The following is a 25113-nucleotide window of genomic DNA, read 5'->3' as shown; positions in this document are numbered from 1 at the left end:
GAGCTCAATGAGGTGGGCTGGGTGGATATATGGAGGCAATGGAACACCTTGGATAAGCAGTTTTCCTGTTTTTCCTAAACACATGGAACATTATCCAGAATTGACCTGGTGATCGGTAACTCGGCCATGCTCCCCCCTGTCTTGGAGGTTGTATACAAACCCTGCAGTGTGTCGGACCATTCACACATGGTGATTAATCTAATTGTGTCGCCACTGTCTGGGCAGTTATTTTTATATCACGAGGGGATGGAGCGGAGCATAGGTGAGTTCTTCAACAACCAGGATTCTGCTGACTCCACTTTAGTCCAATGGGAAGCATCCAAAGCATATTTGAGGGGACTTCTTATTACAGAAATTGCTAAGGTTAAGCAATATTCATCAGGGCTGAGGGAGGAGCTGGAGAAACAGGTGCATGCATTGGAGGTACAATATGTACAGGACCCTACTGACTCGGCAAGGGAGGCTTGGCAGTCTGCTTATGAGCGGCTGCTGTCCTCCAGGGCGGAGAAAAAGTGGTTCTTCTCCAAGATGGCATTCTTTGAGGAGGGTGAGAGCACGTGTTGCCTTCTGGCTAGGATTCCCAGCAGCGTTCCCCTGCTATTGGAGCTATTAGAACAACAGAGGGCAAATTGGTGCACTCCCCGGATCAAATTCTGCAAGCATTAGCAGGCTTCTATGAAAACCTGTATCTTCCTACCGTTGAGTACACCCAAGAAGACTTAGCAGGTTTTTTGAATGGCACCAACTTCCCGCAACTCACAGGTGACCAGAGGAGGGCCCTAGACGCTCCACTCACTTTGGAGCTGCAAGAAGCACTCACTGCATTCCCTAACTGTAAGTCCCCTGGGGAGGACGGTCTGCACATGGAAATTTACAATGATCCCAGATGTGTGAGTAAAAACAGCAGAAGAAAATTACAATTAGGAAGTTTTGAGGTGTTGAAATTAGCCCGCTGGCCTAGTATACCTTTCAGATAATTTAAAGCCCAATGCTAGCCAAAACATTAAATTTTGTTTTGGATAGAATGGGGAAAGTTTAGAGCTACTGTTGGGTTTACAGTGCCTTGGAAAAGTATTCATACCCATTGAAATTTTCCATCTTAGGCCATGTTGCAACCAAAAACATAAATGTATTTTTTTGGGATTTTATGTAATAGACCAAAAGAAGTGGAAGGAAAATGATAAATGGTTTTCACTTTTTTTTTTACAAATAAATATCTGAAAAGTGTGGTGTGAATTTATATTCAGCCCCCCTGAGTCAATACTTTGTAGAACCACCTTTCGCTGCAATTACAAATGCAAGTCTTTTTGGGTATGTCTCTACCAGCTTTGTACATCTAAAGAGTGAAATGTTTGCCCATTCTTTTTTGCAAAATAGCTCACGCTCTGTCTGATTGGATGCAGAGCATCTGTGAACAGCAATTTTCAAGTCTTGCCACAGATTCTCAATTGGATTTAGGTCTGGACTTTGACTGGCCATTCCAACACATGAATATGCATTGATCTAAACCATTCCGTTGTAGCTCTGGCTGTATGTTTAGGGCCATTGTCCTGCTGGAAGGTGAACCTCCGCCCCAGTCTTGAGTCTTTTGCAGACTCTAATGCCGCGTACACACGATCAGAATTTCCGACAACAAATGTTCGATGGGAGCTTGTTGTCGGAAATTCCGACCGTGTGTAGGCTCCATCAGACATTTTTTGTCGGAATTTCTGACAACAAAAATTTGAGAGCTGGTTCTCAAATTTTCCGACAATAAAATCGGTTGTCGGAAATTCCAATCGTGTGTACACAATTTTCCATGCATGCTCTAAATCAAGCAGCAGAGCCACACTGGCTATTGAACTTAATTTTTCTCGGCTCGTCGTACGTGTTGTACGTCACCGCGTTCTTGATGTTCAGGATTTCCGACAACATTTGTGTGACCGTGTGTATGGAAGACAAGTTTGAGCCAACATCCGTCGGAAATAAATCCAGGATTTTGTTGTCGGAATGTCTGATCGTGTGTACGCAGCATAACAGGTTTTCTTTTAAGATTGGCCTGCATTTGGCTCCAGCTTCCCTGTCCCTGCTGAAGAAAAGCATCCCCACAACATGATGCTGCCACCACCATTTTTCATGGTGGGCATGGTGTGTTTAGGGTAATGTGCAGTGTTAGTTTTCCTCCACACATAGCATTTTGCTTTTAGGATAAAAATTCAGTTTTGGTCTCATCTGACCAGAGTATCTTTTTCCACATGTTTGCTGTGTCCCCCACATGGCTTCTCGCAAACTACAAACGGGACTTCTTATGGCTTTCTTTCAACAATGGCTTTCTTTTTGCCACTCTTCCATAAAGGCCAGATTTGTGGAGTGCAAGACTCATAGTTGTCCTGTGGACAGATTCTCCCACCTGAGCTGTGGCTCTCTGCAGCTCCTCCAAAGTTACCATGGGCCTCTTGGCTGCTTCTCTGATTATTGCTTCTCTTGCCTGGCCTGTCAGTTTAGGTGGATGTCCATGTCTTTGAAGGTTTGCAGTTGTACCATACTCTTCCCATTTTCGGATGATGGGTTGAACATTGCTCTGTGAGATGTTCAAAGCTTGGCATATTTTTTTATAACCTAATCCTGCTTTAAACTTCTCCACAAATTTATCCCTGACCTGACTGGTGTGTTCCTTGGCCTTCATAATGCTGTTTGTTCACAAAGGTTCTCTAACAAACCTTTAAGGGGTTCATAGCTGTATTTATACTGAGATTAAATTACACACAGGTGGACTCTATTTACTAATTAGGTGGCTTCTGAAGGCCATTGGTTCCACTAGATTTTAGTTAGGGGTATCAGAGTAAAGGGGGCTGAATATAAATGCACGCCACACTTTTCAGATATTTATTTGAAAAAAAAATTATCATTTTTCTTCCGCTTCACTATTATGTGCCACTTTTTGTTGGTCTATCACAAAAAATCTGAATAAATACATTTACGTTTTTGGTTGTAACATGACAAAATGTGGAAAATTTCAAGGGGTATGAATAATTTTTCAATGCACTGTACATTGCTGTCTGTGTCCCTGCTGGGGAGATTTCTCACACTTTTCCTCAGTCATGGAAAATCTGCCCAACAGGCACACAGAAAATAAATGAAAATACATTTTCAGTAATGTGAGGGAGGTTTGGATCTCTAACAATGTTTTTGTTGCCTATTTCTTCCAGTTCCAGTGACAGCTATACCCCCCCCCCCATTTCTTAAAGAGGTATCACAGAGGCAATATGTGAAGGGAAATCTTTCCAGCGAGTGACAAAGGCAGAAATATAAACTTGAAAAAATTTGACACCATTGTTAAAAAAAAAAAAATTGGCCAGGGTTAATTTTTAAGAACAGCTTAAAGATGAAAAGAGATGGGCTCAGCCCACCCAGAAGTGATATTTCAGTTATGGGGTAATCTAGGATGAGTCACTCACTAGTTTATTTTATCTCTAATGGCCTGTACACATGAGCGGAATGTCCGACAGAAAAAGTCCGAAGTGTGTATGCCTCATCTGACTTTTTCCGTCGAAAATTCTGACGGACCTAGAAAGAGAACATGTTCTAAATATTTCCGACGGAACCAATTCCTATCTGGAAAACCGCTCGTCTGTATGCTGTTCCGACGTACCAAAAACGACTCATGCTCTGAAGCAAGTACGAAGCGCTCAGTGTGGTAAAACTAGCGTTCGTAATGGAGCTAGCACATTCCTCACGCAGCAAATTCTGTGATCTTTTAATGCAGCGCATTCTTTTGTTCTTTATACTGCTCGAAGAATGAAGTTGTTTTGCTGCTGACATTCACACATAGTTCTCACAAACTTATTTCTTGATTATTTCTCCTGATCTCATGAATAATATTCTATTTTTTAAAAGCCCGATCTCCATAATAATGTTTGCAATTATTTTTTATAGTCATCTTTTCGTTTTTTTTATTTCATCAAGATCTCCTTTTTTTTTTGGATTATTGAAAAATTATTTTCTAGTGATCTCCATATATAATTTTATTTTGTAGGTGTCAATTTACCACAATAACATTATTATCTTGTATTTTTTATTAACCTCAAGGAGGTTGGTGTCCCTTGTTAATTTGACATTGTCTTTTAGAAATGTACCTGCCTACTCTCAAACAAACTGTCCTATTTGAATAAAAACACATAGGCAAGTATTTTTAGAAAATAAAATCTCCATTTATTCTGGGTAACAAAATATAGAGGGAGGCAACGCTGGAGAAACTTTTGGAATTTGCAAAGCCTTTTGACCCCCAGGGCACACATCAAGTCTGTGAAAAAGAAAATTGGCAGCTTGAGGAGTCCATATAATTTGAAAAAGCAGGAGTCTGAAAAATGCGAATCGTCTCTCACCAAACTTCTACTAACACGAGATTAGCAGAAGGAGCCCAAAGGGTGGCGCACTGGGTATTGAAGTTTCTTTTTCTAGTCCTGTCGTACGTGTTGTACATCACCGCGTTCTTGACGGTCAGACTTTGGTGTGATTGTGTGTACACAAGACAGTTTCAGCGGAATTCGCATCGCATAGACATTGCATGTGATTTGCACAGCAGTGCGGTGTGAATCACATGTGATGTCGAACAGTGCAGCAGTGTAAACCAAGCCTTAGTGGACTAACCTTTAACCACACTACAGGTAGCCTCTCTGACGGTTTTCCCGAGTGTGGCTCGGGGTTAAATTTTTGCGCCATTAGCAGTAACCCTCCGAGCCACACTCGGGATTACATTGCAGGATCCTGGTGCGGTGTACTTACCTTGTCCCCAGGATCCTGCGATGTCCCCCCCCCCGCGCTGTCTGCGGGCTCTCTGTGCCAGGCTCCGTTCCCTGGGAGCATCGCGACGCATGGGGGCGGAGCCTGGCGGCAAATTAAAAAAAAAAGTGAAAATCATAACACATACAGTACTGTAATCTGTAAGATTACAGTACTGTATGTGTTATGATTTTCACTTTTTTTTTACTTTACTGTACTGTACTGTATGAAATCATTTCACATCCCTTTTGTCCCCAGTGCTTTGTCCAATGCCCTGCATGCAGTTTTATATTATATATACTGTTCTTTCAGCCTGGAAACTGGAGATTGTTCATAGCAACCAAAAAGTGTCCCTTTACGTCAAAAGTGGCTTTAGACCAGCTAGAAAACAGCGATCGTAAATTAGAACACTTGCAGAATTGAGCAATAGTGGATCGTGGGGAAAAATATTTTATTATTATTATATTATTATTTTTTAAAATTATTTATATTTATTTATTATATTATAATTTATGTTTTTGTGTTTCAAACTGCATCATACCCGAGATATCTACTAGACTCTTGGTGGACAGATATAAATGTGTTTTTGTTAAGAATTACAGACCTACAATATAAAACGCCAAATTTCCATGCAAAATAATTGTACCGCTTTCAGCACCTAAAATCCGAAATAATCATACCACCAGGGAGGTTAATGTTGCAAATTGCCTAATGAAATTCCATGTAAAACTGTGCTCTACTCTCTGTGTCTTATTATTCTTGTCATAGTACTTAAATAGTTTTTCCATATCTTGTCAGTATATAGTGTGGTTTTCCTATTATTCATAAAAATTATTCTCCATGCCTGTAATCATAGCTAGCTTTTACTACGTGCTAACTGTAGAAAAACACAGAGGACCATCTTTGCATATTGCTCCATATAACTTGAATTAGCCATGTACATACAATTATTTCTGCTAAAATGAAAACATGTTTTCCTTCCACCTTCCAGCTACAAGAAAGGAGGAGTTGCCTCGGGATTCAAACATGTGGAGACAAATATGTACAATATTAGACGTCTGCTTCACGTGAAGGGCAGAAAAAATGTCACAGCTACAGAGGTGCGTGTCTAATATGTTCTGTATATCCTTGTCAAACAGTTCAGGCGTGACAGAGAGTGTCTAGAAGAAATGTATTTGTTGCCCATGGAAACCAACTAGATATGTCTATACTAACCAGTCATATCACTGCCTATAGGGAGATATTGTATGTTAACCAGTTGGGGTAGAAGTTTAAAACAGAATCCCCAAAGGGTCTGGTCATTCAAAAATTGATATCCCATAATACCAGCCTAAGGGCCCCTGTCAGTGGGGTTTTGTTTGCAGCAGATCTGTTTTGCATTGCCATACAAGTCTATGGGAATGCAAAACAAGTTTAAAGGAGTTCAACTAAATCTCTGAATGAATTCTCAATTATCGCATCAGCATCTCAAATTGATGTTAAATTGATGCCATCGACACAAGACACAAGCTAAGTGCCTGTTGATATGAGGCCTTAAAGTTGAAATTAAGGCAAATGACCAAATAGACTGATAGATGATTTTATATATATATATATATATATATATATATATATATATATATATATATATATATATATATATATATATATATATATATATATATATATATATATATATATATATATATACACTGTACACACACTGGTATTTATTTCAGTAATTCAATTCAAAAAGTGACAATCATATATTATTCAGATTCATTACACACAGAGTGATATATTTCAAGCATTACTTTCTTTTAATTTTGATAATTATGGCTTACAGTTTACATAAGACTAATAAAAAAAAAAAAAGATTTTTAAAAAGAGATGTTGGCTTACTGAAAAGTATGTCCATGTATAGTATGGTATGGACTCAGTACTTGGTCTGGGCTCCTTTTGCATGAATTACTGCATCAATGAGGTGCAGCATGGAGGCGATCAGCCTGTGACACTGCTGAGGTGTTATGGAAGCCCAGGTTGCTTTGATAGCAGCCTACAGCTTGTCTGCATTGTTGGATCTGGTGTCTCTCATCTTCCTCTTAACAATACCCCACATATTCTCTATGGGGTTTAGGTCAGGTGAGTTTGCTGGCCAACCAAGCACAGTGATACCATGATCATTAAACCAGGTATTGGTACTTTTGGCAGTGTGGGCAGGTGCCAAGTCCTGCTGGAAAATTAAATCAGCATCTCCATAAAGCTGGTCAGCAGAGGGAAGTATGAAGTGCTCTAGAATATCCTGGTAGAGGGCTGTGCTGGCTTTGAACTTGATGAAACACAGTGGACCAACACCAGCAGATGACATGTCTCCCCAAATCATAACTGACTGTGGAAACTTCACACTGGACCTCATGCAACTTGGATTCTGTGCCTCTCCACTCTTCCTCCAGACTCTGGGACCTTGATTTCAAAATTAAATGCAAAATTTACTTTCATCCGAAAAGAGGACTTTGAACCACTGAGCAACAGTCCAGTCCTTTTTCTCCTTAGCCCAGGAAAGACGCTTCTGACGTCTGACGGTTCAGAAGTGGCTTGGCACAACAACAGTTGTAGCCCTAGATACATCTCTGTGTGGTGGCCCTTGAAGCACTGACACCAGCCATAGTCTACTCCTTGTGAATCTCCCCCAAATTCCTGAATGGCCTTTGCTTCACAATCCTCTCAAGGCTGCAGTTATCCCTGTTACTTGTGCACCTTTTTCTACCACACGCTTTTCTTCCACCCAACTTTCCATTAATATGCTTGGATACAGCACTCTGCGAGCAGCCAGCTTCTTTAGCAATGACCTTTTGTGACTTACCCTCCTTGTGGAGGGCGTTAATGACTGTCTTCTGGACTACTGTCAAGTCAGCAGTCTCCCCATGATTGTGTAACGTACTGAACCAGACTGAGAGACCATATAAAGGCTCAGGAAACCTTAAGCCCATGTTCACACTAAGGGCGGGTTAAAGTTCAGCTGAACTCACATGATTTCAAATCGGCATTTCAGTCCGACTTAGGGGGCGATTTGACAGACATCTGTGCGGTTCATGTACAGCTATCTAAAGAAGTTGCCAAAAGTAATGCAGAAACAAAAAATTCGGACTGTGTCGGCAATAGGCTTTGATTTGGCATGCGATTTGACTTGTCAAATCGCATGTAAAACCGGTCCAATGTGAACGGGGGCTTGAGTTAATTAGCTGATTTGAGTGTGACACCATGAGTCTACAATATTGAACTTTTTCAGAATATTCTAACTTTCTGAGATACTGAATTTTGGGTTTTCACTAGCTGTAAGTCATAATCATCAAAATGTTTTAGTGTTCTTGAGATACGATGGCATCTTTTTAACAATCGGTTGTAAATGGAAGTCAATGTATTTACCTATTCTGGCAGTGACAGAGTCAGTCCCACTAATAAAAGGGGTGACCCGGAGGACAGTTAGCATTTTTATTTATTTTAGGTAAATAGTACATTGTGGGGATACAAGGTGCAGCAGGTATTAGTAAGGTTTTCTCCTTTTTATCCAAAACATGGGCATGAAAACCTTTATCAATGAGAACAGTCAGTTATTTTTTTTAGGAGGCCATAAGATTATTAGCAAGTAATCCATACGTTTCATGGTCCCCAAGGATTATAGACATCTCTTGGAGTCGGTTTTGTCCAAAACAACAATCCCGCCACCCTTGTCAGCTTGACAAACAACAAGGTCTTTATTCTCACAGAGTTTTTTCAAACCCAGATCGAATGTAGAAACAGAAGGAGGCTTCCTTAAATTTAGTTTAGATCATTTAAGACCAGATCTTTAAAAATAGTAATAGACAGAGATAGCACCTCTGGAGGCATTTGCCAAACCCAAGTGTTTAATTTGTCTCATCTGGGTGGCTGTTTTGATTGGAACGGGGTAAGATAAGATATATCTCTGTATGTTGATCTTGCGGGTATACTAAAGGACATCTATGAAGGTATTGAAATGATTCATCTGTCGGGAGTGAACAAATTTCAGACCTTTATCTAGTATTGGGTCTCTTCCTGTGTGAGAGTGGTCTTACTTAAATTAAAGATACCCTGGCTTGTTATGTCCTTTTTCTTTTTCCTAGAACGTCTCCCCCCTCTAGTGCCTCTCCTTGTTCTGGGCCCCTTTTTCTTCCCCTGTGGTCCTTGCCATTTGACATGGGAAAGTTCTGGTTGTAGATATATGGAGGTTCCTTGTAAGTATCTCTATAATACGCCATTTAGGGATAAGGACCTTGTCCTGGATCATCATCCCTCAAAGGCGAGTATCTATTGGCCACAGGGATCTGTCTATCACGAGGAGTCCCATACATCACTCTCGGGTAGTGATTAGGCGCTCTCCCGTGTGGGGCAAAAACTGGAGGTAGAGGAAGCGGCGGATGACCTCTGCCCCCTGCCCCTCTATTACCACCTCTCATACTACCTGACTGTATAACATCCTGTAATTAGACAATGAACTAGCAACAGCATATTGCTTAGTACAGCAGCCTACTCTCTCCTGATTGGCTCCTAGTTCTATAAAATTACTAAGTAAGTTTCAGGTATTTAGACTAGTCACATTTAAAAATAATTTTAATTAGTTTGAATTATTATACAAATGCGCTAGTTGGTGTTTAGCTTTCAATAGGCTCTCTGGTCTAACTGAAAAGTGTGATATTGTTTTAGGTTGAGTAACAGGTAAATCACAAAGTACAACGAATCCAGGAAAAAATAGCGGGGACTCCTATTGTATCATGTAAATTGTGCTTTTTTGGAGGCATGTTGGGGGAAAGAAGTAAGCTGTTCTCACAGAAAAGGGTGCAGTGTTTTTTTGTTTGTTTTTCTTTTTTTAATAAGGGTGGTATTTTACATGGCCATTAAAGATACAGATACTGTATAGGAGAAACCTGTGCTTTGTACATGTAGTGCAAAGCTTGTATGCCCCCCCTGATCTGCTCAGTGCCACAAACCAAAGAAATTACCCAATACTGTAACACCGCTAAAGAGTATAGAGGATCATATGTGTCGCACCCTCTAGTGTGCTACTAGAATAGCGCAGGTAAATTTATTGACTCATGGTAAAATGAGTCTTGAATCTGGGTCAAGGGTTTATTGCGGGTCAGACTGGATGACTCATACAGGAAGGTCCCTGGTGCCTCCCCCTGATTCTGGAAGTTTGGAGAAACTTCTAGAAGTTAGTGGGTGGAGGCCAGGAGGGTTGATCTGCATACTTAGGGGAACTTGGCCAATCCTCAGGCAGTGGGCCTGGCAGGGTGACTGAGCCAGTCCTTAAATATGGATGAGTCATGCAAGAAGGGGAGACAGGTGGAAGATGCAGTGCCGAGGAGACTGTCGGAGGCCCTAGAGGGGAACCCCTGGCCTGGGGGGGCTCTGTCTCGGGCTTGAGCTCAGGCTGGTTTGGGAGGATCCTAACAGCAGTGCAGTTTAAAAGAAATCTTACCTAAGAAGCAACGAGAGCAAGAAGGACAGTGTGAATACATCAGCACATTGAGGGACCTACTAGGGGAGGGACCCCCAAATGTAGCAAGCCTTTCTGGAAGACAGTGTTGTGCTTAAATCTTTCCTTTCCCTTGCCCTGGGAGATCTTCGGAGCAGCCAGATGGGCTGTTGGGGAAGCAGCCGGGTGGGTTGGTATTTCCTGCAGATAGTAGAGCTGGGATCAGTGTCTACAGTGGAGTTGGAGATACCCGGTATGTAACCTACAACACTTTGTGCAAGTAAGGGACTGAGAGTTGATTCCATTGTCTGATTCCATTTGAAAGCATTCTGCCAATAAGTTATATAACAGAGGAAGTACATAACCCTGTGTAAACAACAATGTCAAAGACCCTTGGCCTGCACAGAGATTTCCTTCACTCCCAGTGGTTGAATGAAGCGATGGGGAAGTAAAATGCAGGTTAGTACAGTGAGGAGTGTCTATAGTGCACAAAGAAGTACCATGTGGCAGTTGGAAACTAAAATATTCAGATTTATGACCACTGTGTACAGTATGTGGCCTTCTTTAGGAATATAATTAATATTTAATTTCCTCCAGTATATCAAAAAAATAGTTTGCATTTCAAAAAACTCAAGTTATTTGTTTTGTGGATTCCGTGCACAAGCATTGGTAACAATACAGTTATTGTTCAGTCTTTGCAATGCACTGTACAGAAATCCTTTGTGGAAATAACCTTTCTAATGTGTTTATCTATTCAGTGGGATGTTGACTACAGTATCATGTTTGTTTTACCAAGGGCACGAGCTCCGGATCTGCTTCAATTCATCCTCTGTTGTATTGGCTTTATTTCATATTATGTGTAAGATTCTGAGCAGCCTAGATACCACTTGCAGGGATGATTTTGAGAACATATTGCTAAATAGATAACTGAAAAAAAAAAACTTTTTTGGTAAAATTATGAAGATCTTAAAGTAGAACTGAAGACAAAATGTTTCTTTCATTTTTGATACAGTAAGAGCTTGTTTAGTGCATCACTGGTGAATCGCTCTTCAGAGGGCAATTGACAGGCAGTAGGGAGGCTTTATGTTACCTCTGTTTACCATTGTTTATTATGCAGCATGAGCTAGTGAAAGTGTCTTTTTTGTGGCTATTTGATATGCCCTGCAAACCTCAGAAGTGCCACCCTGAACTTCCAGCTCAGAGGCTTGAGCAGTGCACATATAGTCATAGTCACCTGTACTACTAGCCTCAAACATAAAGAGGATCTTCACTCTGTAAAAAAAAAAAATGTAAAAGTCAGCAGCAACAAGTAGTTTATAAAAAAAAAAAAAAAAAAAAAACATACTTACCTGTCCCAAGATCCAGCAATGTCCTCACCCGACCCGGCTGTTTGCTGGTCTTCAGGTCCAGGCGCCGTATGGTGCCTGGCGATCCAACCAGAAGTGATTTTGACAGGTACCCAAACCCCCCCCCCCCCAAAAAAAGACATTCCAAATATGGGGGGGGGGGGGAGGAAAAGCATAACTTCCCCTTTTGGGTGACAGTCCGCTTTAATGTCCCAGGATGACTTACCGTACTTATGCCCCGTACACACGGTCGGATTTTCAGACGGAAAATGTGTGATAGGACCTTGTTGTCGGAAATTCCGACCGTGTGTAGGCTCCATCACACATTTTCCATCGGATTTTCCGACACACAAAGTTTGAGAGCAGGCTATAAAATTTTCCGACAACAAAATCCGTTGTCGGAAATTCTGATCGTGTGTACACAAATCCGACGGACAAAGTGTCACGCATGCTCAGAATAAATAAAGAGATGAAAACTATTGGCCACTGCCCCGTTTATAGTCCCGACGTACGTGTTTTACGTCACCGCGTTTAGAACGATCAGATTTTCCGACAACTTTGTGTGACCATGTGTATGCAAGACAAGTTTGAGCCAACATCTGTCGGAAAAAATCCTAGGATTTTGTTGTCGGAATGTCCGAACAAAGTTCGACTGTGTGTACGGGGCATAACTGTGTTCTGTAATGTGTGAGCTCCCTAATTTTTTGCTGTATGTTTTCTGTTTCCTGGTCATGCTTTCATCAGCTTGGCTGTAGGAAGTGCTTTGAAGAACATAGCTTACTTTTTAGTTGTAGGAGGTTCTATGTGATGGCTCTGACTGCATTGGCACGTAGAATTGGAGTCTACAACAATACCAAGGTGGGTGAGGTGGGTGGCTACATCAACCCAACAGTAAGACCATGTAGGGATAGTGTAGCCACCATTAAAAAGAAAGTGCAAGTGTCAGGTATAATGAATAAAATATATTTTGGCATATAGCAGCAACTGCGTATAATCACATATACAGCAGATATGTGCAATGAAAAAGCCATGGAATGTTTTCTTATTATCATTTGGATTTAGTTACACTTTAGATTCAAAACTTATAATATTTTTCTAATTGTGATACTTGTGTTAGTAACTGCTCAAAAAAGCATTTCTCTCCCTTTGGAGAGATTTCCTTTTATATCTTAATGTAACTGTAGGCCATAAAGTGAAGGGAATCCCCCAATAATAGCAACAAAAAAAACTGAGAGGGGTTTTAACCATTCCCTACTGTATACAAAATTAAAAAAACAAGTTTTGAATATAAAAATTAATTGAATAAACCGAAAACACAAGATAACTTAATAATAATAATAATAATAATAATAAATAATATATCAATAGCATTTAAAGATTTATGCATGAATAATATGCCAGGAAGATTTTAGATCCCTTTGTCTTCTGGAAAAGTTGTAATTGTGGGGAGAAATATGTTTTCTCCCTCAATTCCTGTTCATTAAAATTTGCCTGTGATGGCCAGCAAAATGCATGCTATACTACACAACACATGAAAAGCGTAACAATGTGATCTTAAGTGTTTTTTTCTTTTAAAGTAGAACTAAAGGCAAAACCTTTTTCTTTTTGAATAGAGTAATTAAGAGTTATTGCCCCTGTCAGTTCTTCTTTTGCCCTCTGTGTCCTATTGGGGAGATTTCCTTTCACTTCCTGTCTCATAGCCAAAACAGGAAGTGAGAGGAAATCCCTCCAAGTCAGAGATTCCCTGGTTGTCATCAGGGTAATCAGAACTAGTGTCCCCATTCAAAGATTTCCCCTCTGTTTCTGTTCTGGGAATAACCTAAAATGTGGGATTTTTTTTTCCGCTTTCAGTGATAACAGTAAACATGACAAATAGAGAGGGTGAACAGGGGCGCAGACAGCAATATAAAAAACCACAAATGCTCTAATACCTTTCTATCCTATTCAAAAGTTTTTTAAAAAGTTTTACCTTTGAAATTCCCAAACAGGCTTTTTTTAGTTACTTGCAATTATGGCATTACGCACAATCTCTGGTAACGAATCTTCAATTTTTCTCCTTTAACTGAATTAGAAAAACTATGTCTAGAGTCCCCTAAGGGTATGATCTTGCGCACCTATCAGCTCCTGATCATGGACTTATCGCCAGCCGGACCGCGGCATACCTATATGAGTAAGTGGGAGCAGGCCCTGGATGTAGATATACCTCTGACGACATGGCAGCTCATATGGTCGCAGGCCTCTAAGAGCTCCATCTGTACGCTTGATAAAGAGAATCAGTATAAGATTCTATTCCATTGGTTCCAGACCCCTGACCTGCTCCACTCCATATACCCCTCAGCCGACCCCCGATGTTGGCGTTGTTGTAAAGATAGGGGGACACTGTTTCATGTCTATTGGACCTGCCCTCTAATCATCCCCTATTGGCATGGTGCAATCCCTGCTTCAATCCATCTTTGGTACTGGAGTGCTCCTTGACCCGAGGATCTTTCTTTTGGGCCTTCCACCTACCTCCTTCTCTAAAATATCAAAAAAACTGCAGCACGGTGTTTGGTGGCCCTAAAGTGGAAAAAGAGGGAACCCCCCTCACTACCCGAGCTACACTCCAGGATCAGAGATGTCAAAAGAATGGAGTACCTGACGGCTTCTTTAACCGGTTCCCGACCGGCTCCTGTAGATATACGTCGGCAGAATGGCACGGCTGCGCACCATGTGCGCACGCGCACCTGCCATGATCTCCATGAGTCGGGTCGCAGATACCCGCGATCGCCTCACTGAGAGGACGAATGGGAAGATGCCATTGTAAACAGCATCTCCCCTTTCTGCCTAGTGACAGTGTCACTGGATCTCTGCTCCCTGTCATCGGAGCAGAGATCAGTGACATGCCACACACAGCCCATCCCCCCTACACTTAGAATCACTCCCCTAGGACATACTTAACCCCTCCCCGCCCCCTAGTGGTTAACCCCTTCACTGCCAGTGTCATATACACCGGAATTAATGCATTTTTATAGCACTGATTGCTGTATAAATGACAATGGTCCCAAAAATGTGTAAAAAATGTCCGATGTGTCCGCCATAATATCGCAGTCCCGATAAAAATCGCTGATCGCCGCCATTACTAGTAAAAAAAAAAAATTATTAATAAAAATGCCATAAAACTATCCCCTATTTTGTAAACGCTATAACTTTTGCGCAAGCCAATCAATAAACGCTTATTGCGTTTTTTTTTTTTTTTTTACCAAAAATATGTAGAAGAATACATATCGGCCTAAACTGAGGGAACAAAAAAAATTATATATTTTTTGGGGATATTTATTATAGCAAAAAGTAAAAATTAATACGATTTTTTCAAAATTGTCGCTCTTATTTTGTTTATAGCGCAAAAAATAAAAATTACAGAGGTGATCAAATACCTCTAAAAGAAAGCTCTATTTGTGGGAAAAAAAGGACATCAATTTTGTTTCGGAGCCACGTTGCACGACCGCGCAATTGTCAGTTAAAGCGACGCAGTGCCGAATCGCAAAAAGTGCTCTGGTCAGGAAGGGGGTAAATCCTTCCGGGGCTGAAGTGGTTAAATGATACTCTTGATAAACATAAAAGAGTATGGGAGCCCTGGGTCCTGTTGGAGACAACTGTGACCTAATGCTTTGTATTTCTCAATTACCTTTGGTTGGCTCCCCCCCCGGGTGGTTCCGGGCTTTGGGGACGGGTGGTTGTCCTTTCTCCTTCTCTATTTCTCTTTACTTTCTTACTTTCTCAACCTTTTCACTATATCTTTCTCCTCTTTCATTTGTGTATACGCCCTTATATAGGGTAGAAATGGATGTACTATCTGAGTAAAATGTTAATTCTGCATACTTCCATTGGTTATGAACTATGCACGTTTGCACTGAAATGTACCATCGACCAAATTTTTCTTGACTATATGCCAGAAGTACCTGTAAAACTACAAAATGTATTTCCTGTACACTATGCTGAAAATTTCTTTATTTTCTTGAAAAATTAATAAAAAATTGTCAGTTAAAAAAAAAGTTTTACCTTTTAGTTATACTTTTAGTTATTGGTTTGTAGAATAATGTAAATGTAATAACATTTTTGGAAAGGTTTATTGTAGAATGCTGACATAATTTAAACTGAATTGTTTTTCTCTCTCCTAGGTTGATATGTCATGGAACAGTTTTAACAAAGGGGATGTATTCCTGCTTGACCTGGGAAAAGTTATCATCCAATGGAATGGGCCAGAAAGTAACAAGACAGAGAGGATACGGGTCAGTCAAAACACTATGGATTGAAATTGTTTTGTAAATGACAATATTTTAGCAGGGTCTATTTTTTAACTAATAATAATAATATACCAAAGAAAGATTAGTTCCAGTATTTCTCATTTTTTTCAAATATATGTAAATCCTAATTGAATGACATTTAATTTTCAAAAGTTCTGCGTATTATAACAATTTCCTTTTTTAAAACAAAATACCAGTACTTTGCAGCCACTTCTTGCCTATACAGTGCCTTGAAAAAGTATACCCTTAGACATTTTTCCACATTTTGTCATGTTACAACCAAAAAATGTAAATGTATTTTATTGGGATTTTATGTGATAGACCAACACATAGTGGCACATTGTTGTGAGGTGGAAGGAAAATTATAAATGTTTTTCAAAATCTTTTGCAAATAAATATCTGAAAAGTGTGGCGTGCATTTGTATTCAGCCCCCTTCACTCTGATACCCCTAACTAAAATCTAGTGGAATCAGTTGCCTTCAGAAGTCACCTAATTAGTAAATAGAGTCCACCTGTGTGTAATTTAATCCCAGTATGAATACAGCTGTTCTGTGAACCCCTTAGAGGTTTGTTAGAGAACCTTAATGAACAAACAGCATCATGAAGGCCAAGGAACACACCAGATAGTTCAGGGATAAAGTTGTGGAGAAGTTTAAAGGAGGGTTAGGGTATAAAAAAATATCCCAAGCTTTGAACATCTCACTGAGCACTGTGCAATCCATCATTCGAAAATGGAAAGAGGATTGCACAACTGCAAACCTACCAAGACATGGCCGTCCACCTAAACTGACAGGCCGGGCAAGGAGAGCATTAATCAAAGAAGCAGCCAAGAGGCCCATGGTAACTCTGGAGGAGCTGCAGAGATCCATAGCACAGGTGGGAGAATCTGTCCACAGGACAACTATTAGTCGTGCACTCCACAAATCTGGCCTTTATGGAAGAGTGGCAAAAAGAAAGCCATTGTTGAAAGAAAGCCATAAAAAGTCCCGTTTGCAGTTTGCGAGAAGCCATGTGGGGGACACAGAAAACAAATATTTTAAGGGGTATGAATACTTTCTCAAGGCACTGTATGTACAAACGTTAGTGATGGCTGCATGACATTTTTTTCAGGGCATGTTTTCTGATGGTGACAACAGTGGACCGTGCTTGCATTGGTTAAAACAGCCACTTGAAGCCCCTTTTGGAGGCTCATGTGAAATGGTGACAATGTAGGGGCACAATTGGGAGACATAGAACGTTGTCACCCTATGTGCCAGGAAGTGCCAGAACTAGGACCTCATGGCAGGATCACCAGGCATTTACTTAAAGCGTAACTCCACTTTTGTTGACAAAAAAAGATTCCCCTCTGGGTGATCTATGTACATTACAAGGATTTTACCAAACTTTGTTGCAGATTCCTACCTTTTGGTATTCGGAAGAAATCACTGTTTGTTCCTCTGTGCTGAGTGAGTCTAATGGGAGTGGTTTCATATGTAACAATCAGCTGTGCACCTGCTGGGCCTGCATCCCTTTAGACGTGATTTCCTATTGAAAGAATTACATTTTTTTTGCAGGGAATGCCAGAAATCTGTCTTGTATCTTAGGGCAGAATTCTGGGAAAATTGGTGAGTCAATCACACAAGCAGGAAATTATGTTTCTGGGGGGCATTCTGTAAACATTCTGTGTACAGAACACCTCCACGTAGCCATATTGCATTGCATTTTCAGAAAATTACAGAGCTGCAGATTGAAAAGGAAAGGTAATTTTGAATAACATTCAATTACAATATGACTTAAGTCGCAATTGTATACACTATATAATTTTTTCTTTATTTGCTATTTTTCTTCCCCACCAAAGTGGAGTTACCCTTTAAACAAGGTGTAAATTTAAAATAATTGACAATGACTTGTGAAAACCCATTACACATTAAAGTATATGCAATTTTAGTTATTGGGTTTTACATATACTTTTAGTGAATTAACATGTTTTAGGCAGAAAATGGTAAATTAAATTATTATTTACTAAAAATGAAAGGATAATTCCAGGCATGGCTATATCATACATAGTTACATTGGTTCATCTTGGACCAATGTAACTATGTATTTACCCTAACTGGCTGATGCCCCTGGGAGACCTGACTTCTCCAGTTATCTCCACTTGTATCCAGGTCCTGTGCCGAGTGGCCAGTATGATGTAATGCTTTTTTTTCACACCACTAATGGTTTGTTTACAACCGGCAAAACCAGAAGTGATGAAATGCTCAGCACTTCTGGTTTCTGAGACCATAGAGATGTTACGTGCCCCGGTCAGCTCTATGGTTAGCCAGTGGAACTTTTGGCTGCACATTCGGGTCTCCCCGGGACGGAAGAGCCCAGGAGAGCGACAGAAGGGGGGGACATCCCCTCCCGCCGCTTGTAAAAGCAATTCAGGAGCCAATTAGCCGTTAGGGTCGCTTTTACAAGAAATCTGCCCGCCAGCTGCAGGCTTCATCCCGGTATAACCACTCAAAGTCCAGCAACGGTACTTAGCTGGTCGTCAAGTGGTTAACATTTTAGGAAGTATCTAATTTCTAGGAAATATAGGGTATGAACTGCACCTTACACCCCTAATTATTTCTAGCATAATTTGTAAAATGAAGATTGCTTTGTGATTGACTGTAAATTGTACAGGTCAGACCATTCCGATAAACGTTACCACAGCTAATGCCGCCACCACTACTAAAATCATGAATGCTAATACTGGTAATATTACAGCTTCTTCTACTACCACTACAATTACTTGTTCTACTTCTACTATGGAGTTTATTTACTAAAACTGGAAAGTGCAAAATCTAGGGCAACTGTGTATGGTAGCCAATCAGCTTTTAACTTAAACTTGTTCAATTAAGCTTTGTAAAAAAACAACTGGTAGCTGATTGGTTTCTATGCAGAGTCGCACCAGATCAACCCATATGTCTACTCCTAGTATCACTATTGTGTATGAAACCTACTACCAACCTACTGCTATTACTGTTATAATATTATATTCTACGTGATTTGTAGAATTTGCTTAATCAAATATACACGTTGTAATATAATTCGTTCTTTCTTTCCAGGCCTGCTCCTTGGCACAGAGTATCAGAGATGATGAGAGGGGAGGAAGAGCACAGATTGGGATTATAGACAATGAGCAGGATTCCCCTGACCTGATGCAGATTATGACAGCTGTTCTGGGACCCAGACATGGTGAACTGAAAGACGCCATTCCGGATGAGAAGCCAGATGAGCAACAGAAATCAAACGTCAGACTCTACCAGTAAGTCACAAGCACTGGCCATATATACCAATATGATCCTGAGAGATAGAAGCAGAAATCTGAGGGTTATGGAATCCCAAAATTAGTTATTCTAAACCCTCAAATCCGCTTTTAGGTCAACATACTATAAATCTACTTTAATGGCATCCGTGACCTAAATAAAGTAAATGAATGCATACGTTCAGCAAGGAAATGTATTGAATATTCAATTCAAACTCCAAAACACACAGCTATTGTCGTGAATAATGTAATATACAGTAACTTTGCATAAGTATGATGTCATGCATTTCTGTAAGTTGTGACAAACAAAAAAATGTCTAATAGTACATGCATAAATACTTGCTGAAATAACAGAATTAACCACTTATCATAACTGCTGAGAATTACACAGTTAGCCAGAAGCAAATAAAATGAATGGGTGAGCACACCATGGTCTGAAGAAAGCTCGGTACACTCAGATCCACCGATTGAGGGGAAGGTACAATTGGTGTTGAAAACATGGTCAGTACCCCCTTTGTAAGCATACGTGGACATAGCCTTATTGTTTACTGTATTGCTGTGTGTACATATAGGAGTAGATACTTACACCTATTTTTTTAACCTATTTTATGTTGCTATTGTTTGCATTAGCTAGGACGTTCTGCTGTACCTATGAAATTATCCAATTCCCTCTAATTACGCCTATTTAGTCTTTTCAATTACTCTGACTGACCCCTAGGGTTGCCGCCTCATCCCTTTAAACCCGAACACATATTAATTACACAGATTGTGTGGTTGATTAACCACTTCAATACAGGGCACTTAGACACCTTCCTGCCCAGACCAATATTCAGCTTTTAGTGCTGTCGCAGTTTGAATGACAATTGCGCGGTCATCCAACACTGTACTCAAACTACATTTTTAGCATTTTGTTCCCACAAATAGAGCTTTCTTTTGGTGGTATTTGATCACCTCTGCGGTTTTTATTTTTTACGAAACAAATAAAAAAAGACCGAAAATTTTGAAAAAAATAAAAGTTTTGCTTCTGTTTCTGTTAAAAAATTTTGTAAATAAGAACATTTTCTCTTTCACTGATGGGCACTGATAAGGTGGCACTGACAGGCACTGATAAGGCAGCACCGATGAGGTGGCACTGACGATGGGCACTGATATGTGGCACTGATGGGCACTGATATGCAGCACTGATGGGCATTGATAGGTGGCACTGATGGGCACTCATGGATGGCACTGGGTGGCACTGGTGGGCACTGATAGGCGACACTGACGGACACTGAAAGGCTACAAAGATGGGTTCCTATGGGTGGCACTGATGGGCACTGATTGGCAGCTGCCTGGGCACTGATTGGTATTTCCCTGGGGGTCTAGGGGGCATACCTGGTGGTCCAGTGTGGATGGTTTCCCTGGTGGTCCTGTGCGGTTTCCCTGGTGGTCCTGGGCACTTCCCCGGTGGTCCTGGGTAGGATCTGAGGGGGGGCTGTGCTGATAAACAATCAGCACAGACCCCCCCTGTCAGGAGAGCAGCCGATCGTCTCTCCTCTACTCGCCTCTGTCAGACACGAGTGAGGAAAAGCCGATCACCGGCTCTTCCTTTTTACATTGTGATCAGCCGTGATTGGACACGGCTGATCACGTGGTAAAGAGTCTCCGTCAGAGACTCTTTACCTAGATTGGTATTGAGGGGTGTCAGACTGACACCCTGCAACAACGATTGCCGCGATGCACGCCCCCGGGGGCACGCAGTGGCTCAATATCCTTCGGACGTCATATGACGCCCAGTCAGGGTATTAAAACCACTTTGCCGCCGTCATTCTGCTATGTGGCGGGCGGCAAGTGGTTAAGGTAATAATTAAACTCACTTGGTGTCTTTGTTGTGAGGGAAGAAAAAAGTCCGGACAGCCGCACACCAGGAGAATATAAGTCAACGAAATTTCTTTATTGTAAAATCAGGAACAAATCATGTACAAAGCACCATGGATAGAATGTACAGATAATCAGCTAATGCGTTTCACGCTCTGCGGAGCGCTTACTCATAGCTATCACTTGGTGTCTTATCTGAAATAAATTAGTCTCAGAATTTGTGTAATTCATATGTGTTTGGGTTTAAAGGGATGGGGTGGCAACCCTACTGACCCCCCCCATCTGGTACCTAAAATCATCCTTGATAAATAGTTGGCCTTACAGCTTCACTTGTTTGATGTTTTCAGATGTTGAAGGGAAGTAAGCATATGTCTTTCATCTGCTGCATTAAGTTTCCTTGGCCGACCACTGCGTTTACAGTCCTCAATGCTGTCCGCTTATTTGGGCTTCTTCAAAAGAGCATGAACAGCAGATTTTGAAACCCCAGTCTGCTTTGAAATCTTTGCCTGGGAGAGACCTTGCTGATGCAGTATAGCTACCTTGTGTCTTATTGATGTACTCAGTCTTGCCATGATGTATGACCTGTGACATGAAACTGTCTTCTACAACCTCACCTAAGACCTCATACACACTATTAGATTTTCTGCAGATTTTTGTCTTCAGATTAACCAAAACCATATATAATGAGGTCAAACCTAAGACCTCATTCACACAAGACGGATCCGCTGCCACTGAGTCCACCAGCTCAGCAGGAGATCTCTCAGTTGATGCAATTGGTTAATCATACACCTGACTCTAAGTCCCCTTTCACACTGGGGTGGGAGGTGCATTGGCGGTAAAGCGCCGCTATTTCTAGCGGCGCTTTACCTTTGGATTTGCGGCACTATTTGGCCGATTGCGGGGTGGTTTTACCCCCCACTAGTGGCCAAGAAAGAGTTAAATACCACCGCAAAGCACCTCTGCAGAGGCGGTTTGCCGGCGGTGCCCCATTGATTTCAATGGGCAGGAGCGGTGGAGGAGCGGTATACACAACGCTCCTTCACCGTTCCAAAGATGCTGCTAGCAGGACTTTTTTTACTGTCCTGCTAGCGCACCGCTCCAGTGTGAAAGCCTCAGGGCTTTCACATTGGAGAGAAAGCAGTGGCTGTTTCAGGTCGGTTTGCGGGCGCTATTTTTAGCGCAATAGCGCCTGCAAAACGACCCAGTGCGAAAGGGGTCTTATCCTACAAAATCCCTGACTTTGTTCAAGTGTAAGAATTGATGCTAATTTGAAGCCAAAGGATAGTTACACCAAATTTTGATTAGATTTTTCTTCTGTTTGCTGATTTTGCATCTTGTAAATGAATAAACAAATAAAATATATATTTTTTGAGATCATTCTTACTTTACAGAATTTCATTCACACCTGCCTTAAACTTTTGCACAGTACTGTATATACAGTGTGTATATATATATATATATATATATATATATATATATATATATATATATATATATATATATAATTTTTATCAAAGTATTGTAGCAGTCTTTCAATCTAAAATGATTTCTTTTTTACAGTGTTTTTGAAAAAGATGGGGATTTGGTAGTACAAGAAATTGCAACAAAACCTCTTACTCAGGATTTGCTGCAGCACCAGGTAAGTGTGTTTTATAGAAGCAAAACTGTGTGGTCATATGGACTAATTTTAGTAGCTTTGTGTTAACATGTTTTAGTCTCTTACAACATGGTGGCGTCATTCATACGTCTTTTGTAACATCATGCCAGTCAATCACTCTCTTGTGACATGACAATGGTTGCTCAGTGGTCTCTGATAGTTCCTGGTAACATATTAGCGGTCAATCATTGTCTCTTGTAGCATGGAAGCTGTCTCTAGATGTATATTGTAACATGGCAGAGTTGGCTCCATCACCTGCACCAATATACAATTAGGAAAATATTGTGAAGAAATCAATAAATCGCACCATAATCATAATTATACCCATTATGGCACCATTATGTGACCGATGTATACTTCATTCTACAGGACTGCCACATCCTGGATCAAGGAGGAGTAAAGATTTTTGTCTGGAGAGGTAAAGATTCCAGTGCTGAAGAGAAGAAGGCAGCTTTCAGTCGAGCAGTAGTAAGTAATTCAATCCAGGAATGAGCTCTGCACTGTATATAACATTGATATCTATATTTATTAAAATATTAAAGATCATATACAACCACAGAAGAGGGTCTTTGCTGTACGATATTTAATGGGTGATCTGATTTAAAGTCACTGTGATGGAGTAAAGTATGTCTGAAGCTTGTTCTATCAGGCAGTTGGACCAACAGGCCCTAAAGATTGCAGGGAGTAATAATAATTTAAGTGTTACATTTTGCAAAGGTTTTTAAGTTTTGAACCCTATGACTGAGCACCTTTTTTTCGAAGTATGTAAAAATCCTACGTGATACTTGCTAATGATTACTGCTTAATCTACAATAGGCCCCCTGATTATTGCCCTTGGGATTGTATTAGCAGCCAGGCAAAACCAGATTTTCATGGTGCACTGCCAGGTGGATTGAAGTCTGCTTCCAAGGCAGGACCAGTGTAAATACTTAGTAACAGTGAGGGAGTGTCAGGTCTTCTTCGTTGTGGATCTTTGTTCCTGAACGTACAGGGCCCTTAGCACTGCAACCACTCAGTGCAGCATTCAGCCGCAGCCAGCCATAGACTTTGACAGGCTGTCTGCAGTGGGACTGGACGTTGCACCTGACCTCCCAGGGTGCTCTAAAATGCAGTGAGGGACACAATGCAGCTGGACTGCCCCGTGTACAAGGTCTGGAAATTGGCTGTAATTACTGCTTGATATACCCTTATAATCTTACTGTTACTTTTTGGAACAAAAAACTTGAGCAATAAATTTACGCTTGCCCGTGAACGAATCTTTGTGTGCTTGACTTCAAAGTCTGCTGAATAGGTTGGCTTGAAATAATGGGAGAAATCTACTATAAATGGAACACTTATGACCTGTACACACGGTCAGACATTGATCGGACATTCCGACAACAAAATCCATGGATTTTTTCCGATGGATGTTGGCTCAAACTTGTCTTGCATACACACGGTCACACAAAGTTGTCGGAAAATCCGATCATTCTGAACGCGGTGACGTAAAACACGTACGTCGGGACTATAAACGGGGCAGTAGCCAATAGCTTTTGTCTTTTAATTTATTCTAAGCATGCGTGGCACTTTGTGCGTCAGATTTGTGTACACACGATCAGAATTTCTGACAACGAATTTTGTTGTCGGAAAATTTTATATCCTGCTCTCAAACTTTGTGTGTCGGAAAATCCGATGGAAAATGTGTGATGGAGCCCACACACGGTCAGAATTTCCGACAACAAGGTCCTATCACACATTTTCCATTGGAAAATCCGACCGTGTGTACAGGGCATTACACTCCGGTGCAGCTGTGCATAGTAGCCAATCAGCTTCTAACTTCAACTTGTTCAATTAAACTTTGATAATAAGACCTGGAAGCTGGTTTCTATGCAGAGCTTCACCAGTTTTATGAAATCTCCCCCAATATGTTAAAAAAATTTAACTTGCTATGTTATACTAATCTCACAGGAATTAAATCTGGTGCAATGTGCCTGGTCACAACTCGTCTGTGGTATCATTGAATTTAAGCAATATTGGGTTGAAAGAGAGGGCAGCAAGGGCCTCTCCAATTGGGTCCTGCCTCTTTCAGAAGGTTTAGGACTATTGCGGTACCAGAAGGATATAGACAAGAATATATATAAAATTTTTTAGTTTATTAAGAAGTAAGACATTAAAAGATCCGACAGAGGACACAATATGAACAATGACATAATAACAAATAAAATGTTTACAGCAATGTTGACAAGGAATTTATATTAATAATGCCCGCATAGATAGATGAAGGCAGGTTATTTAGTACTTGCAGACGTGACCTTTTTTTCTAACTTGGTGGCATACTTTTGATTATCATTGAATTTAAAGTGTGTTTTTCTGGGATTGCAAAATAATTTGTTTTTTAAGGTCATCTCAGCTCTGTAGTTCTAAAGCATAAGAAGTAATGGGAAAATTCAGACCAATAGCATCCACCCATACCTGAAACATAA

At 40.7% G+C, this 25113-nt stretch overlaps 1 protein-coding gene across 2 annotated transcripts in view; it reads left to right on the top strand.

The window, feature by feature from the left end:
- LOC141144389 (villin-1-like) overlaps positions 1–25113 on the top strand; it is a 165766-nt gene that overhangs the window by 102026 nt on the left and 38627 nt on the right. For both annotated transcript variants that reach the window (XM_073630035.1, XM_073630036.1), the window contains exons 5-9: positions 5753–5861; positions 15738–15848; positions 18938–19137; positions 22555–22633; positions 23021–23119. In XM_073630035.1, coding sequence (XP_073486136.1) covers positions 5753–5861; positions 15738–15848; positions 18938–19137; positions 22555–22633; positions 23021–23119 — 598 coding nt within the window. The remainder of the gene's footprint in view (positions 1–5752; positions 5862–15737; positions 15849–18937; positions 19138–22554; positions 22634–23020; positions 23120–25113) is intronic.

Source organism: Aquarana catesbeiana, linkage group LG05 (assembly GCF_042186555.1).
Source record: "Aquarana catesbeiana isolate 2022-GZ linkage group LG05, ASM4218655v1, whole genome shotgun sequence".
In the NCBI taxonomy this organism is placed as follows: domain Eukaryota; kingdom Metazoa; phylum Chordata; class Amphibia; order Anura; family Ranidae; genus Aquarana; species Aquarana catesbeiana.
This window is presented reverse-complemented; position numbering and strand designations above follow the sequence as displayed.